We start from the raw sequence: 18994 nt of genomic DNA on the forward strand, positions 1-18994 counted from the left end.
ATTAAGTCTGCTAATAGCAAGAATGAGTCAAAGGATAAAAGCAGGAGAGGAGAGAAAAGTTTCAAAGATAAATTAAGCTTTGTCCACATTTTATCTAGGGCTATCAGTGCTACTCCAAATAATTTTGTGTGGTACTTTTTGAAATCCTCCAATCATCCCTATCGTTTTTACAATAGGCATCATGTTCTGTTGTTTTGCTTATAAGACCTTCTATGGTTAGGTTATTCTCTATTTCTCCAACTTTGTATCCTGCCATGACTTTCTTGATAGTTTGTGCTCTGACATTGACTGCTCTTGTCTTTAGGCATATAATTCCTATCACTCACGCCCCCTCTCCCCCCAACATCATTTTTGTGCCTGGTCTAGACAACTTCTACTTTTTCTTGAGGATAAGTTCCCATATATCACCTTCTCAAAGACTTCCTTGATACGTCACTCCTATCTGCCCCTCCAATTAGCTTCCCAAAGTACACTTTTCTGTGCTTTAATAGTACACACTGTACTTCTTTATCTGTATCCCTACCCTTACCACATAAGGTAATATTTACATATTGTGCTTATAACAGGAATTCTGTATATGTATTAGCTCTTACCATTGTATTAAAATCTTCTATTTCAGTATCAATTTACTCCAGTAAACTGTAAACTACTTAACCTAAAGGATGATGTCTTACTCATTTTCTTTAACTTAATTCTTAGATTATAATAGGTGATCAAAAAATGTTTGATGAAATATAAGATGGAAGAGAACATTTGTTATTTATTGGGCCCTGCATTAGGCATGATTTCTAAAATGGTCCTCCAAAGTTGTTCTGACCTAATCCCTGGAACCTGTAAGTATGATGAGGTATCACTCCTATGATTAGACTCTGTGTATAGTCAGTTGGTCTTAAAATAGGGAGATCATCCAGGGGGGCCTGCTCTAATCTCCTGAGCTGTAAATTCAGCTTTCTCAGGTAGGTGGCAAAAGGGGTAGTCAGAAAGATCCAAAGCATGAAAAGGATTCGACAGATTGTTGTTGGCTTTGAAAATGAAGGCAGGCACATATAAGGAACAGAGAGGCTTCTAGGAGTTGAGCATGTCCCCTCACCAACAACCAGTAAGATAGTCGGGACCTCACTCTTGCAACTGCAATGTACTAAATTCTGCCAACAAGTTGAATGATTGTGGAAGCAGATTCTTCCCAGGAACCTCCAGATAAAAGCCTAGTCTAACCTACACCTTGCTTTTGGCTTTGGGATACCCTGAGCATAAAACCCAACTGGCTTGGACTTCTGACCTGCAGAACCATGAGAGAATAAATGGGTATTGTTTTAAGACATTAAGTTGGTAGTAATTTGCTACAACAGCAATATATGCAAAGACAAGCCCCTTAATGCATACTAAGTATATGTAAAGCTCTTTACATATGTATTGAGAATGAATCTCATATGAAGACTCTATAAGAAAGGTCATCTTTAGCAATGTTTTACAAAGAACTTAATTTCAACTTTACCACCTGGCTAGTTGGGAATTCAATATCTGTTTCTTGGTGATCCTTCTCCAGATTCCCCACCTCCAGCAGGGTTGTGTGTCAAGTTTCTGAGATCATCTATGGTGGTATTGTGGTTACCAGTCACGTTTGCACACTAGTTAATGCTGGAATTTCCATCCTTGCTTGTACAGTTTCTTGTCAATATTCAAGTTCCAGCCAGGAGCAGATTTATTGTGAAGCAATGAAGCTTAAGATTTAGGGCCTCTCAGTTGCAGGACCGTTCCAAGGTCCTGTACTTGTAACTTTATATGCTTTTTCTTAAAGAGGAATCTCCAAATTGTATAAATGTCAGGCCCCACAAAACCTGGATTCCCCTCAGCTCAAACCTTTAAAAAGTTGTCTCCTCTTCCTTACCCAACATCCCTCCAACTGCTAGTAACTTCAAACATCATCTTTTACTTCCTTTCCCCTCCGTCTTAGTTTCTTGGCTGCCATGACAAATACTATACAAAGGGTTGGCTTAACAGAAATTTAATGGCTCACAGTCTCAGCAGCTAGAAGGCTTGCCTCCTCCTGGGGTCAGTAATGTTCTGGCTGGTCAGTAATACTTGAGTTTCTTGGGTCTCCCAATCACTTGGCAGTGTCCCCTCATTTTTCTTCTGGTTTCTACTGATTTGTGGCTTCTGGCACCCGAACCCCCCTCCCCCCACCCCCACTGCTTTCTCTTTATAAGAACTTCAGTAATAGTATTAAGACCCATCCTGATTCAGTTGGCCACCCCTTAACTAAAAATAACTTCTTCAAAATTCCTATTTATGATGGGTTCACACCCACAGGAAAAGGATTGATTAAAAAAATGTTTTGTCTGGGGTAAATAACTTAACCTATCATACCCTCCTATTTTTTTTCTTCTTCACTACAATTAGCAGTTATCTGCATTTATTTATTCATTTAAATTGTATTCATTTTCTTCCCTCCTCACGAGAATGTCAGCACATTGAGGGAGGTACTTCAACGTTTTATTTGTCCCTGTATCCCTTGAACCTAAAGTAATGATCAACACACAGCACAGGTCAATAAATATGTGTTGTCTGATCCTAGGTCAAACTGCTACATTCCAGTCAAGTTTGGGGCCCAGCTGTCTTTGGCTAGCGGGAGTCCCAGGCCTGGGTTTTAGCCTCTTTGACACAGCATTCAGCCATTCACTTTGAGATTCTGTCACATTCTGAGGGCACTGCCAGGGATCAGGGGAAGCTGTCACTGCTCAAGATACCCATGGGCTTCTCTCTCCTCCTTTTAGCCTAGGCATCACTTATTATTCTTGTGAAATTCTTCTTTCCCATGGCAGCACCCAAGGGCGGCTTTAGGATATTCCTTCTTCTTGGTTCCTCCTTCTCCACCCTAAATAAAAGTAGTATTCCATAGAGCTATGGATCAACTTTTGGAAAATGAGAATAAATGCAAATTTAGAAAATTCTGCAATTTTTACTGATATGTAAAGCTATGCAAATGCAGTTTCAATAACATCCTAGCCACCTCCTATACTACTTTCAACAAGATTACTAGCCTTAACCGCTCATTAAATAGAAATATGGGGGTGGCCATTTCATGCAAGGAAGGAAAGTGTTTTGAAAGCAGCTTCTGCTTTCTTCCCTGCCACAAACACCCCCCAATGCAAGGAAGCAGAGTTGCTATCAGTTTAAATGGAGGGAAGGAAAAGAAACAAATATAAGAAAAACAAACAAAATCTAAATTGTATTTCCTTTCTCACATATATTATTCATTTAATCTTTAGGACTGATTTAAAATCAGCCAGTGTTTCCCAAGTGTGGGACTTGCAGATTGGTGGTATATAAGGTAATTTTAGGTGTTTGGGACACTAAAATAACAGTGAATCACTTAGCAAAAAATTATTCTCTTTCCAATATCCTTTGATCTTTTTGATTATGCTAAGTAGAAAATCTCAGGTTGATGCTAATATGTCCAACCATTACTAATCTTCCTTTTTAATAAATTGAGAACAGCCCTTGGGTTCAGATCTTTGGTAGCCAACTTAGCTGGAATTAATATTGGCTTTTTTTTCATTTTATTTATTTTTATGGTTTTCTTTTATTGATGTATATTGGAAATAAATTTTCCACTTATCAAAATGATATGAAATTTCCTTTCAAAACAAAAATAATCTATTTAAGGTTAAGAAAAAAAAAGCTAATAAAAACATTAAATTAATAATAGTCTCTGTGGTACTTGGAGCTAGCAAAAATTGTGATGAAGTTTGGGAAAGATTAAATTAATTTATACAAATGTATGATGTTTTGGCACTGAACATGATAGAGTTTGCTAGTCACGTGCATTGGACATGAGCCATCATCTCTTTAGCATTATGCCTGCACTTTGGACATTGTTGCCAGACACTTGCTGATTTCCAATTTGTGAGGACCAGAAGAATCCTGTGGGAATATCAGGCACAACGAACAATGCTAAGGTTAGGTACCTAAAATAAAGCTAGACAGATGTGGCAGAGAATTTACCTTGAAGAGTTAGAAGCAAGCTGAGTGTCATTATGGAAGGCACCACTGAGTATCAAGGGATTAAATACTATGTTCCAGAAATCAGGATTGGTCTAGAAATGGAGTCTGAAGCAAGTTAGGGTGGTTCAGTGTTCGTTGAGATCAACTCCTTGAATGGGGTTGAATGTCTTATGACATTAGCAGTCTGTTAATTTTTCTTCAGATTCCTAAATAGAACATTGGAAAGAAATTATTATATAAGGGAAGAAAACCTAGCCGAAGTATAGAGTACAAGAGATAAGAAGAGATATTTACCAAAGTGCCTTGTTGACTGTTCTGTTCTCAAGTGTATACATTTAAATTAGAATCTCAGGTTTATATTAGGGATGAGGAGCAGATAAATATATGGCATAAAAGTATTTATCAATATCTATGTCCATTTTTGCACCAAAATATTTTTCCATTTATATAATAAAATTAATGGGAAAGAAGATACATTGAACAGAAAGTTGGTTTATGGAAGATTTTTAGTATGCTACATTATATTAGTGATATATACTTTCACTATATTTTATAAAGAAAGTAAAGGATGGCAAGAAAGAAACAATTTAGATCCCGAGTCTTTAAGGCTTTTCGTTATAACTGAGACTAGCTTCTCTCTACATGTAAATAAAGTTTCTCACCAAATAGCAATTAGCCACTTTTACTGAGATTTTTTTGGCTGGTTGATTTTAAAATCCAAAAATGATTGACTTTTGTTTTTCGTGTCCTGTGTTCACATACTGCGACATGATCAAATATATTTTCAAATTCAGATTCAGTGTTCCAAGTTCCATTTGACAGAAATCTCCACATTGCATAGGTTAATACTACACTAAGGCCACACACACACATACACACACACATATAAGATTTTATACCAACATTATTGTATTCTCTAGTGGTTTTGCTAATAATAAACTTGAGTGTAACTGAAGTATCATATTATGCTGGACTGTTAGGTGATGCTACATCAGAGAAAGAGCAGAAAATCTAGCCAGTGAGCATTTTTGTTTAAATTATGATTTAATTTAAAATTCTTTAAATTGATAATTAACTAGCAAATTATGGCCCCCAACATGATTAATAGCTAAAGTAAAAAAAAAAAGGGTAGCAAATTAATAAGTATAATTTAGTTTGCACTTCTATTTTAAGGCTTAATTTGTCTTAAAAGAGCTGTGAGTTATCCCCAAACCCCAGTCTATTTAGAGTCATTAGGATATGAAAATATTTGCATTTCTTAACCTCAGAAACCTATACTTAGATGATTTTTAAAGTTCTCTTTGCTATTAAGATAATATGAAGTGATTTGTTTTGCTTTTTCTTTTAATAAAAAGTTTTCCCTGTCCCAGAATTAGCCATAGGTCTTCAGTATAATTAATTCAATAATAACATTAAGGTGGCATGTGTGGCTCCTCGGAGAGGGGCATGAAGGAGGCACAGCATGTTAAGGGCGCCAGGGGTCACCAGCCTTCCACACCAGATATCAGGGATGCTTCTTTCCACCTTGACACAACTTCCTGGGGAAAAAAAACATAAATGTAGAGTTACGCTTTTTATATGAGAAAAAGAGAGCATACTCCTGCTGCCATGTGGAGCTGCTATGAATATCTTGCTGATTCCTGAGAGCCTCTCGTGATTGGCAGAATGGCCCACGAAAGATGTCCACACTGTAACACCCCGGAATTTATCAGTGTGTTACATCACATGGCTAAAGGGACTTTGCAGATGTAATGAAGGTTACATACCTTAAAATATGGAGATCATACTGCATAATTCTGGTGGGCCCTCTCTAGTTACATGAGTCCTTAAAAGCAGAGAACTTTCTCCAGCTGGGAACAGAAGAGATCATAGAGCTGTGGCAGAAAGAAAAGTTGGAGAGATTTGAAGCATGAGAGGGATTCAACCCACTGTTGCTAGAGGGGGCCATATGGAAAACATATGAAGAACTGCAGGAAGTCTCTAGGAACAAAGACTGGCCCCAACCTGGCAGCAAGCAAGAAAACAGGGACCTCAGTTCTACAACCACAAAGAACCAAACAGGCAACAACTTGAATAAGCTTGAAAGCGGATTTATCCTCAAAGCCTCAAAAAAGGAATGCACCCTGGCCAACACCTTGATTTTGGCATTGCGAGACCTTAAGCAGAGGACCAGCTGAGACACACTATACCTGGACTTCTGACCTTCCAAACCAGAAATCTGTGTTGTTTTAACTTGTAAAATAATAATAATAATAACATAAAAAAAAAAAAACCCTAAAAGGCAAAGTAGGTGGCAGTTTAAGAGTACTTCCACTGAGATTAATATAGAGCTTCCTGGCTGACTCTTAAAGCTGAGGAAGAAGGAAAGTTAAACTCAGTGAAATTTGCATATGCTAATAACCCATGTGGTTTTTGTTTTGACTGGTAGCCTTTGGGAATGGTTACTTAACCATCCATGTTTTGTTAATAAATGATTGGTTTTTGTTTTATTTACTTATTTTACATGCTGAGGTAAATGCCTGAATCAGAAATAGCAAACTTCCTACCAAACTTCTTTTGCCTGTATTTTATGCACACACAATGATGTATTTTATGCATGGTACACTTACTATTCCTACAACATTTTCAGAACCCCTAACTTGCATTCCATTACTCTTCTAGTAATTGTGGGTTCTGAAAACCAGTTCTTATAGGCAGGTGGTTTCCTAATCAGATTTTACTGACTTTTTTTATTTCCCAAGACGATGGGCTGCAATATTGTCTACTGGATAGAGCATAGTGCTGGGAGTAGGGAAAACGGAATTGTTCACTGCTGCATCCCCAACATCTAGAGCATGCCTGACCCAGAACAGGTGCATTATATTTGCTGAATGAACCATAATCCTGCTTTTGAGTAATATAAAGTAAATCAAATAGTTCTTTGGGGACTTAGTCTAGATGATCCATAACATAGCATTCAATGGTAAGATTTTATGGCTTTTCTTGTTTGGGCTCTCAAAATAGTTGGATGAAAGCAACAGGGTGACTTGGTGGAAAATGCAGATTAATCGGTTCATAAGACATTAGTATTTGTTACAAAACTGGGGTGTGTGTGCAGTCATACAAGGCAAAGTTAGTATTTTTTTTTTTTAATTGAAATGATAAAGTAGTGTTTTTTTGAGCACATGGCCTCAAAAGGTGGTTCAAATAAACATGTCATTCTCTTCATTATTGTATCTCCAGGGCCCAGAGCAGTGACTGGCTCACAGTTGATAGTCAATAAATAGTGGATGAATTAATTGCCTATATTAAAATTTCTTGTGAATCCTAGAAGCAGCTGCGTCTTTCTTCATCCTTTCAAAGCGAAGGAGCGCAAACCAGAAATCCCTTAAAAGGTCAAGACCAGAAACAAGGCAGAGCTAAGTTCACATACCTGCATCCAGCAGGCTTAAAAGGACTGAAAAAAGAGGAAGAGGACCCAAAATAAGCGTGAGGGAAAAAAATAAAACAACAACAAAATAGGCAGAAGAGGAAAGACATTTTTACAGCGGAGTCGGCAGGAAGCCACTGACATGACCGCAGGTCAACCCTTGGCATTAGGCGGTCCCCTCCGCTGGAGATCCGGGGTAACTACCACCAAAGCTCGCGGCTACACAGACCCCACAGTTAAAAGGTTCTTATCAATACAGAAATGCGCAAATTCACCTGAGTTCCTTGGAAAGAAAAACCACCTAACTCAAGACCTATCCTCCATTCCATTCAAATAACGCAGCCCAAAAGGAAAATCCTTTGACTTGAGCAAATGACCCTGTAAGCAGATCTGTCCTGCAGAACTTGCAGCCCGAATGCCGGCGTCCAGAAACCCGACAGCCCTTAGCGGAGTGGAAAAACCTTTCTTCAACCCCGCTCCTCCCTCCCAGGTCGCTCCCAGCCCCCGCAGCCCGGGCAGTCCCGGCCACACCCGCTTCCCTCCGGTGGCCCAGCCGCCCCCGCCCCAGTTCGCGGGAGCGCTCTTCCTGGGGCGGGCACAGGCCTGGGGCGCATGCGCACTGGCCAAAGGGCACCTCCCTGCCCGGATCTCGCGAAGTTACGTTACAGTGGCCGCCGGTGACGGGTGGCCAGGCCCGGGGCGGGAGGGCTTCTGTAGTAGGAAGGGAGGTCCGCTCGGCTGGGCGCGCCGCCCCAGTGCTCTGTGGGATACTGGAAGTCTCGAGCGTCTCCTCCCGGTTCCCAGCCCTCTTCTGGCCCGCACTCATAGAAACAGTCACACACCTCCAGCCTCCCCTCTCTTCCCTCTCCGCCTCCCCCTTCCCCCCCTCGCGATAAGAAGACCCGGCGGCTGGAGAGGGGATGAAGATGGCGGACGCGAAGCAGAAGCGGAACGAGCAGCTGAAGCGCTGGATCGGCTCCGAGACGGATCTCGAGCCTCCGGTGGTGAAGCGCCAGAAGACCAAGGTGAAGTTCGACGATGGCGCCGTCTTCCTGGCCGCTTGCTCCAGCGGCGACACGGACGAGGTCCTCAAGCTTCTGCACCGTGGGGCCGACATCAATTACGCCAATGTGGACGGACTCACTGCCCTGCACCAGGTCTGTACGCCCTGTCGCCCCCACCGCGGGCCCTCCTGACCCTGTGGGTTTTAGCTGGCCTCCCTCCAGGGCCTCCCCTTCGTTCTCGGCCTCCTGAGGCTGGAGACGGCTGAGACTCCCTGCCGCGGGGTGAGGGGGCGGCATCCGCAAGGGAGTGAGGGAGGGAGCTGGGCTTGGGATCCCCTTCAGACCAGTTCGAGTTGGGAACTGGGTGGTTTCCGGGACCGAGGGGAAAACGGACACTGTTAGCCTTTGGGCCCCACGGCCATTTGTGGATGTGTGTCTGGGATTTGGGGTCCAGATGGAGAGGGGTGCAATGGGGTTGTGCGTGGGCCCCCATGTCAGGGGTGTATTTGAGGAAGGGGGAGTGCTGAAGGAAACGATTACAAGGGACATTAGGGACACTTGGGTAGATGGATGTTTTTGGCTTGTAGGCGGGCACTGGATTTGTTGTACTTTTTAGGACTTGATTACAAAAGATGATAATAATTAAGAGCCCTAAGCCGAGTACCCTGAGCGAACGATTTCCTGTTTTCTCCTTTATTACTCTTGGTCGCTGAGGGGAAAACGGGGTGTAATTAGCGATCACCACTGACTGAAAGGGAGTGGATGGATGTGGCATAAGGGAGTGTTCTAAAGTGCTTGCCCACCTTCGGACGGGAACGCTTATCTGGAGTCTGGTTCTTGGCGAAGAGTTCGCTGCAGTGTCTGAGCGCCAGGTCTTGGGGTTTGCTCTGGGGTTAGAAAGAGAAGAATAAATATCGAAATATCGGGCAGTCTTTTTAAAGCTGGTTACCAAGATGTGCTTTTTTTTATTCCTTTGGGGGGGGTGGGGAGAAGAGAAAACTGGTCACAAACTTTTCTCAAAATGGTTGCTTTGTGCATGTTAAAGTTTTATAGTAGTCTGATTGGGATCTCTCAATGTTAGCCAAATAAGGAGAAACTATTGGCAATCCAGAGATAATGTTGCTTTGCCTTTAACAGGCCAAAAGCAACACAACCACGTAGAGTCCTGCATAAAAAGCAACTTTTAAGTGATGGTGATAGGTGACAAGACAGCATCTTTCCGTTTTCTTAGCTGGGAACTTGGAATTACTAGAAAACGACTTTACAGCAGTGGTTCCCCTTACAATGAAAAGACCTGTGCACTGTTGCAAACTTGCGTTGGGTGTATGTGGAAGATCAGAGCTTTATTTTGAATAATATTGTAGCAAAAACGTGTTTGAGAAGCTGAAACTTAAGGCTTTATATTTCATGCGTATTTAGCCTGCTGCTTTTTAAAAAGAGAGGTGTGTGATGGCAGTTTTCCTTTTACTGCTTCCTGCTCAAGTGAATAATGTCTGTCTTAAGTTTTATTCGGTTGAATTCTCATATCACATTTGGCTTATAGCCTGTGTTTACAAAGTTGACTAGATGAATTGGAATGACTGACAAATTGCAGGATAAAACTGGAGTTCAGAATGTGGCACCCAGTAAGATAGAGCATGGTCTTTAGTTCTTTCTCTATTCCATTAATTTAGGTCCCTTAATGTATAGCAGACTTGATTTTCCTGAGTTTTCTTTTGAGGCATAGCATAATTCTAGATTCTAAAAACATGGAGTTGAGAATGAAAAGCTTTGGCATTCAAAATGATAATTGTGTAAGATTTATCTTTTCAAATTTCTTTCAAGTGTAGTTTACAGATTTTAGTAATTGATTCTAAAATACACAATTATTACTGTATGCCTGAGGTCAGGATAATTGGATAATGGTTTGTTTACATCAACATGTTTTTATTAAAATAGAATAGAATAGAAATGTAAACTTATTATTGTGGAGGAACCCAGTTACATCAGCTTGGAAGAAAAGGAAAATTTCTAATACTTATATTAATGTAATAGTGGTTAGGTATAATAATGGTTTAGGTAGGAAAAGAAAGTATACTTAGCAGGATTCCTAGGGTCTTCTTTTTCCCTTCTCTCATATTGCACAATGTTGCAAGAATTATTGGACTTATCAGTTCCTTCCTGATTAACTGAATTCAATGATTAGTTTCATATTACATAGGTGTAGTATTTACTGGGTGTTTTGTCTTAATTGACAGACACGCGGAAATTTCCAAGTTTATGCATAAACCATTTGCATACTATCTGTTTTGTGATTTATCTGCACATTCCTTAAGTCATTGAAGCCGGTTTTAAAAATATTGAACATTAAAATTTTTGTTGTTTTCTCCATTCAGCATTTCATATTTACCAATTCTTCTTGTACTTTTTTTCCCATTGTGGCTCTGAGGGAGTTCACTTTGGGCAAATTCAGGATAGCCGATAGTGAAAGGTGATAAAACTTTAAAAAAAGAAAAATTTTTCTTAAAAGGAAAATTTTAAGCTTTGAAGAAATCTATTGAATGTTGCTTGCTTTAATAACTTAAATTATAAAAATCTAAAATCATCCATTGATTTACTTAATAATCCTTGAATAGTTTCTGTCTAAAGATCATAGGATACCTAAAATGTTTTCACTCTCTTCGTTAATCTTTTGGATTTTTTTTTTTTTTTTTTTTTGGTTTTGACCAAGTGTATTAAATTTCATAGTCACAAGGAAAGTTTAGGACCCTTACAACCGAAAAATATATTTCTTAACCTGATACTTTGCTTTCGTTTTTAATATAAACAGTTTATATTTAAAGGTTTCTTTATTAAATAGTTGAGTGCTCTCTCTCATTAGACATTGTAGGATATGGTCAGTTTTCAGCTATTCTCTTTGTATAGAAGTATGTTATGCATATAGGAGTAAAATCAGTGTTTCTTGTCAAGTTCCTTATCTTGACACTACCCCACCCTCCTCTTTAGTTAGAAAACACTCTTGAAGTTAGGGATATGATACAATTTCTGATTTTCTAGAACCCAAGTCTAGGGCAGATTCTCATTTTATTAGTGGGAAATAATCAGCCTCTTATTTTGTAGCTACCTGATAGAGTTGTCATGTGTGATCTGTATCTATCTTTTAGCATACTTTGTAAAGATTTTAGAAGACTAATAGAGTTGTCTGTATAATGCCTTATTGCTGGTTCTTACTGAAACTGGTGTGCATTAAATGTGAGACTGAGATTTTTTCCTAGCGTTTTCAGATCTTTAAGTCAGTTCTGTCTTTAGCCTTTTGATCTTACCTTAAAATCTTATCTACTTCCTCTGTGCCAGTGACTTCCTTATCTTTCCCACCTCCCACTCTTCTCTAGGGCTCCAAACCCTTATTTCCATTTTTCTGCTGATATGAAGTATTAATTTAATATTAAGCATTATTAAATGCATTGATTTTTATATTTAAAAAATATATCTTTAAATAGTAATATACAAAATACAGGTCAACCGCCTTTGCTGTAGAATAACAACTATATTTACCTGTGTAAATTCTTCAGAGGATCCTTATTGCTCAAACATAGACTTTAATAGTTGTAATTCAGTTTTATGATCTGTTTTTTTTCACTTAACATTATTTTACATTATGCATTATACTTTTATACTTTCTAAGCTTCTTTGTTTAAGTCTCAATATTATTAATTCAGTTATTAGTTTTACGTCATAGTCAGGGATTTCTTTAAATTCAGCCTGAAGGAAATCATATCTTTCCTCAGTGAGCTGCCTCTTATCCTTGATGCTTCTATTTCTATTAATAATGCCAGTCTCTAGATTGAGCTTTAAACGTTATGGTTATCGTTTACTTGTTCTCTTGTCTACGTGTTTCCAGTCAATCTTTTACTTTGTCTTTTCATGCTTCACAATCACCTCTGCATCAGTTATTTTCCTTGCCATTTTCATTATCATCCTAGTTAGTACCTTTATTATTTTTATCCCTAGAGTATAGTAACAGCTTAATTGCTTTCTCTGTTACTGTTCTTTCCCTGGTTCAATCCAGTATGCATTTTGCTATCAGCCTAATCTCGTAGCAGTATCACTTTGTTGCTCCTCTCCTTAAAGTTTAGACTTAAAGCATTGCACCATTTAGCAGAATTCTCCATCATATGTTGCATCCTTTACTCTTTAAGTTGCTTCTATTTGAACAAGATTGATACTTTATTTCCTTGTTATTTCTACCACCTAGAATGTTCTCCCTCCCTTCTTTGCCAGTCAAAATCCAAGTTATTCTTCAGGGCTCTACTTGAAGTAGTACTCATTTAGTACTATGGCACTGGAGAGAGGCATTCTCTTCTCCTAGGATGCTCACTGTACCTTATATTCTGCCTCTCTACTGCTATTAAAGCATCTTTTACTGAAAAGCATTTGTTTTATAAGTTTTTCTTCCCTGGTAGACTGTAAGGACCTAGTCTTCCCGTTTTTGTAATTTGAGAGCCTAGGCCCATAGTAGGTGCTCACTAAAGATTTGTTGAATTGTGTCTTTTACCTTATATCATAGATATGTAGTTTTATAGTTATTTGTATGTTTCTAGATACATCTTTGAAACCTTCATATCCAGATACTTAGAATGTTGTTCTTCCACATAGTAGGTGTTTAGTAGATTTTGTTGAATTATTGAGAACTTGTGTTTATGAAACTGAAGTGAAAAACTTTGTTGTGGATTTTCTGTGCAAATTTTTTAAATATTTTGAGATTAAAATAGTATATATTAATGTAATACCAGTTTAGCTAGGAAAGAGAAAATACACTTAACAGGCTTCTTAAGGCCTTCCTCCAGCCCCCAGTTTGCACAGTGTTGCTTTTTCCTGTTAAAAATACTAAACTAGTTTAGTACTTGGTTAGGTGATACAAAAATCTTATATCCGGTAGAGTCATTAATTAATTTACTACCTACATTATAAGAGCCTGAGCTAAGTACTATAGGAGAATACAGAGTAGAATTAGATTCACTTTATATGCTATTATGTTAAAGTTATCCTTTTACTTTTTAATGAAAACCTACTTGCAGGTAAGTTTAGTGTTAAATCTTTTTGATCTTAAAATATACATTTTATCAACTTTTAAAGGAATGACTCCCCTCTTGTCAGTAGAAGGAATACTTTGGTGCAGTCTTAAATGTTTGCTTGGTCTTTTCGGCCAAGCGTTTTTCACTGAATAGTAATCTGAAATGTAACTCTTTTAAAAAGTATTCTGCTAGGGCCATGTGAAGTATTTACCAATCGAATGAAAAAGAGACTGGAAACAGCCAATATTGAATCACTTATTAGAGACTAGTTTTAATGCTGTATATGAGAAGTCTGAAAGTGAATATACAGCTTATAGTTTATACCTTTTTACTTTTTGGTGTTGTTTTTTGGTGATGGTAAGATCATGGAAGAGCATATTGGATCACTTATAAAGTATATTAAAACGTGTTAAAAAGAATGCAGTATTATTTTCTCTACATAATTTTCTCTGTAGAAAAGCTGTGATACTTTATGCTGATGATTTTCAAAACCTTTATTTAAATCATCCTATATCCATTTAAAAATTAACGAAACTAAACAAAACATAAACAGACAACTCTGCCAACCCCAAACTGGACTTCCTCACTTCCTGCAAATAAATGGACAGTCCTTGCCATATATGGGGTGTGCTGGGAGGGCACCAATGTCCACACTGCTACTGTTATAATGCCTTCTCTGCATTATAACATTGACTTCCTGGCAACAGTTTTGTGGTCTGACTTTGAAGTGTCATAACCAAGCCCATCTTTCATGTGCTCCAGCTATGGAGTGATTGCAAGCTGTGACTGAGCATTTTCTAATATAGGTTGGTAGAAGCACTGGATGGAACAGAAGAAATTTTTTTTTCATCACCTATTTGTTGTCCCATTTTATGAATACTGTTGACATAAGATTACTCGTACTTAAAAAAATCTGGTTAGATGATTTTTAAAAGATAACTATTTAGAAATGTATTATGGATATCAGTTTGTTACTACTGTAATATATTCCTTTTTGACACTTTTTGAAGTTCTTACGCCTCCAAAAAAAAAGAAAAAAACCTTTCTTTAAAAGTTTGTGGGATTCCATAATCATGTTTGAAAGATGGGGTATTGGTGTTTTGGTATACCCCTTTTGAGTTTATTCTAAGTTGATGTTGGATATGAAATAGCCATCACTTTTCACTGTCTTATTGTGGAGTGTTTATTACATGTGAAACACTATGGTAAGTGGTTTTACAAACACTATCTCATTTAATCCTCTCAACATTTCTCTTGTACAGGGTTACCAAAATAGTAAACTGCAGGTATGGGATTCTAACTCAGGTCTGTTTGACTCTGAAGTCCAAACTTAATGCTATTAGATGTCTTCTTTTAAGTCCAAAGAAGGAAGTTTTCTTAAATCTTTCAGTCATCGTAGTTGGTGATTAATAGTGGGAACTTTGCCTGCAAATCAGCAGAGAATCAAATGAAATATGTATTTGTATGTGTATATGTATGTGTATAAATAAATTTATATATAATTCTGTTCTTCATTTACTTTGTTTTAACTAGCCAACACTTTTAAGACCTTTCAATGGTAATCAAAATGCAGTAGTATTTTATCTAAATTAATCTCAGAATTCAAAATCTGTTCTAAACTTTGGGAACTGCCAAGATTCATTTTGGCAGGCCGTTATGTGCAGATCATTTGATCAGATGAGTTGGGATGTTGCAAAGGAAGTCACAACAACAATAAAATCACTTCTGATTTAAGAACATAATTTAGTCTTCAAGCATCTTCATTTTTCTTTATCTTAATACCGATATACATTATTGCTTCAGGCATTTTTACATACTCATTTACAGTAATTGGTCCCCCTACCACACACAGACTTACTCTTGAAGAAAAGTGATAAATGATAGGCAAGTTCAATTCAGGGTATTAAAAATAAAAAGAAAACAACCTCCTATTTATCACCACAGTTCAGCTTAATCTCCTGCATTTTTTTCTGTATCTTGATTATTGATGTAGAGTTAGGACTTGGACATTGCATGAAATGCTAATCAAGTTATCTGAAGTAACTTCTGAATTAGTAAAACAAAACTTTTTAATGTTAATAATGTTTGAATATTAATTTGGAGCCTTTTATTAATAAGAATATCAAGTTATAAGAATATTCCATTCCTTAAATCATTTTTTAAAAATTAGCAAAATTATGTTTCAGGTCTTAGAAAGGCAATAGATTTTTTTTTAATTAAATTTTTAAATTTATATTTGAAATGTGATTTACTAACTGCACATCAAATCATTGATTGATCATTGATTCCCAGAACTGTACATGTGATGGACCAATGAAATGTTTTTAAAATTTTGCTGACTAAAAGAGGGAGTGCTTTATTTCGCCATATAAGATCATTAAAACAATCACCTGCTCACCTTCTACTATCATCATGTCATAAGGATATTTTAACAACAACAAAAATAGCCAAATAAAGGACAGTTGGTCCTCATACATCAGTCTATTAAATTACTAATACATTGACCACAGATGTTCTTGATGCTCTTTCATGCAAGTAGAGAGAGTAGCTGAGGGTGAACAGATTTCAGAACCATTCCCTATATCCTCCTTTTGGTTAGGATATGGTAGTGTGTAGGTGGTAGCAGGCCAAACCATGAGTACAAGCTTGGCACCTGGTCACCGAATAAGGAGCAAAAAGAATTTATCTGAAGAGATTCAGAAGATCTGTCAAAGCTGTCTTTAGGAACCACTGCCTTTTATACTTATACTTCCATAAGCCTTGCATATATTGTTGCCTTCCTCTGGAATGTATTTCCTAGCTTATTTATGTTCTTTAAAGCACTGCTCAGAGCACAAAGTGTGGACTTAACTTGACCACCTGGGCACACAGTGATTCTCTGACTTACTGTTTAGATCCTGTTTGGCACTTGTACACTACTTGCTATTGTTAAAATAGTGAATTCCTTAAGGTAGAAACTTTGATTCATTTTTCTTTAAGTCTCCTTCGGTATCTGTATTTTATTTTAGCAGGTGCACAAAAATGTTGATTTAAAAAAAACTGAACTCATCAACTAATCTTGTCAAGAGCAGAGTTCATAGAAAACAAAATGATGCCGTTTCTATAGGTTAATACAATAGAGCTAACAAATATTAAAATGGTCTAATGAAGTTTTTATACCATAATCTCACTCTATAATATTTATAATGTCAAAGTGGCTGTTATTGCAGTCAAAATTTAGCCTGATCTTACATTTATTTTTGAAATGAATCATTTTACTGATTTTCGATATGAGTAGGACTTTGCTCAGTTTATGTAACATACTTTAAAAATGAATTTCTTTAATCAAAAAAATTGGCTATAAAAGGTATTGGTTATAAAAGGAATCCCTAGCATACTAGCCTTTGAAGCTAATGAATATTTTCCAGCAGTTTTAATCAAAAAATTTTTTCTAAATAACATTTTCATTATGGATTCATGTATGTCAGTATTTTCTGACCTTATTAGTATTTTGGTTTTTCTTTTCATTGTGCTGACAAACCATAAAAAGACAAACTTGAGCTCTGTGTTACTGTCCTAAAGTGTCCTTGTTTGAATGTTCTTTTGTGGGTGGAGACATTCCACATTGTCATGTGTTATATAGGCATTTCTGAAATGACATTCAATAGAAACCATGGAAAAAAGTGAAGGCATTCGTCAGCTGTCACCTTTTCAGTAATCTATTTAAGTGCATTATGTGCATTGAGTAAGATATGCAGGCGGAACCATACCTAATTAAAAACTTGAACTTATATGTTATCTCTCACTTGAGCTGAAATTACTTTTATGTTAGTTTATTATGTTTCCTAACAAAAGAATTATAGAAAGTTTGCTCTGTTCTTGAATACTTACAATCCAAAGGAGATTAAATTTTATGAGTGTGAACTGATACCTTCTTAGAGGTGGTATCTATGTGGGAAAGTGTATTTTTGTGGACTGTTAAACATACACAGAATTATCTTTATAGTAATAAACATAGTCTCCTTCATGTAGATGTGTTAGCCTTCAGAATTATTTCAGATGGCTTTAAACTTATTCCAGTATTTATGCTTATGCTTGAAACATTTCTGGAGCTCTTCTTTGGAAGCTTCAGCTCCAGCACATTCTTTTGAATATCTTCATTTTGGGAATATTTTCTTCTTTGAGAAGAGTTTTTAATTTTGGAAATGATAGTCATTTGGAGACATGTGTGATGAAGAAAAAGATAGATCTTGGGTAATTAATACCATGAATGATTGCATGATATTTTCGAAAAAGCTTATTCTTAATTGAAACATGATCATAAAGAGGCTAATCTTTGAAATAATAGTTAACTCTTCTTATATTGTATGGACTTGAGTAGCTGCTTCAGAATTTCTTTATGACTAACCTAGTGTGCATTTTGTGTTCTAGATTTTGCCTGAAACTAGTTAATATTATAGCTTGTGATTTGAGCATGTTCAAAATAATTTATCACAAATAATTTTGATGCTGCACTTTCCAGATCACTGAGCTATTATTTTTCTCAAAGATATGTTCATGTGTACAGTTTTTCTTAAAAGATTAGAAGAGATGACATGCTGGGCAATTTCTGTATCTTTTCCAAGTGTATGGAACAATCTACACAAATACTTTGCTTCGTAGTCAAGTTTTTTTTTTCTTTCATCATGTCTATTGCTATTTAATTCTTTGAACCATATTTTTTCCAGTAAAATGTCATTAAATTTCTGATGTCAGTATTTTTATCTTATTTTGTGATTGTACATGAAAATGCCTAGAATAGTTGTTGAATCTTCACTGTCTCCTACTCTTAGATTTACATTGCCTCCCCCCATATCCTTTTGATTTTAAACATGGCTACTTTCAGGTTCATTTATGGTTATATGCATTTTATCCCAAATAAAAAAAGCTTTAAAATTTAAAGACTATTGATTATTTAAATAATTAAAGCATAATAGAAAAATATGAAAAAATAAATGCTATCCAAATTGCCAGAACTGGAGGTAGCTTCATTTAAAACTTTGGTAAACACTCCTTGTGTCTCTATACAAACATAATTTTCTGTAAGTGGGATAATACTTATTTTTCTGATTTCTAACCCACCTTTTTTTTTTCTATATTAAGATATTTATTGCAGAGAATTGTCTTATGTGATTGTGGAGGTTGACTAAGGAGGTCTGAAATCCGTAGGGCAGGCTGTCAGGAAGGGCAGGCAGGAGCTCTCCAGCAGGAGCTGAAGCTGCTATTAACCTACTTTTAAAATTACATTTTTAGAAATATTTCAATGTTAACAAATATTGATATATATTTTCCTTTTTAATGGCTATATAGTATTCTACTGTATGTGTGTCTACATATACATTGCAAAATTTATTTGCCCAGTCTTCTGTTGATGAACATTGAGTACATTTCTCGTTATTTATGATAGTGGTGAATATTATGCTGTGTACATCTTTGCACACGCATTGTATTATATTCTTAGCATTGTTCCTTAGAAATTTCATCCACAATTTTATATATTTTGC

General features: G+C 36.8%; 1 protein-coding gene and 1 long non-coding RNA gene across 3 annotated transcripts in view; one reads left to right on the forward strand and one right to left on the reverse strand.

Moving 5' to 3' along the window:
* Positions 1-4756: 4756 nt before the first annotated feature.
* LOC119542151 lies at positions 4757-7885 on the reverse strand. Its single transcript, XR_005218425.1, has 3 exons — positions 7690-7885; positions 5772-5879; positions 4757-5543 (listed from the first exon to the last, which is right to left on the reverse strand). It is a non-coding gene; the product is annotated as an uncharacterized LOC119542151 (long non-coding RNA).
* A 182-nt stretch (positions 7886-8067) lies between these two features.
* Positions 8068-18994, forward strand: part of PPP1R12A (protein phosphatase 1 regulatory subunit 12A) — a 176872-nt gene continuing 165945 nt past the window's right edge. For both annotated transcript variants that reach the window (XM_037846697.1, XM_037846698.1), the window contains exon 1: positions 8068-8571. In XM_037846697.1, coding sequence (XP_037702625.1) covers positions 8335-8571 — 237 coding nt within the window. In that variant the 5' untranslated portion in view covers positions 8068-8334. The remainder of the gene's footprint in view (positions 8572-18994) is intronic.

Source organism: Choloepus didactylus, chromosome 8, assembly GCF_015220235.1.
Source record: "Choloepus didactylus isolate mChoDid1 chromosome 8, mChoDid1.pri, whole genome shotgun sequence".
In the NCBI taxonomy this organism is placed as follows: domain Eukaryota; kingdom Metazoa; phylum Chordata; class Mammalia; order Pilosa; family Megalonychidae; genus Choloepus; species Choloepus didactylus.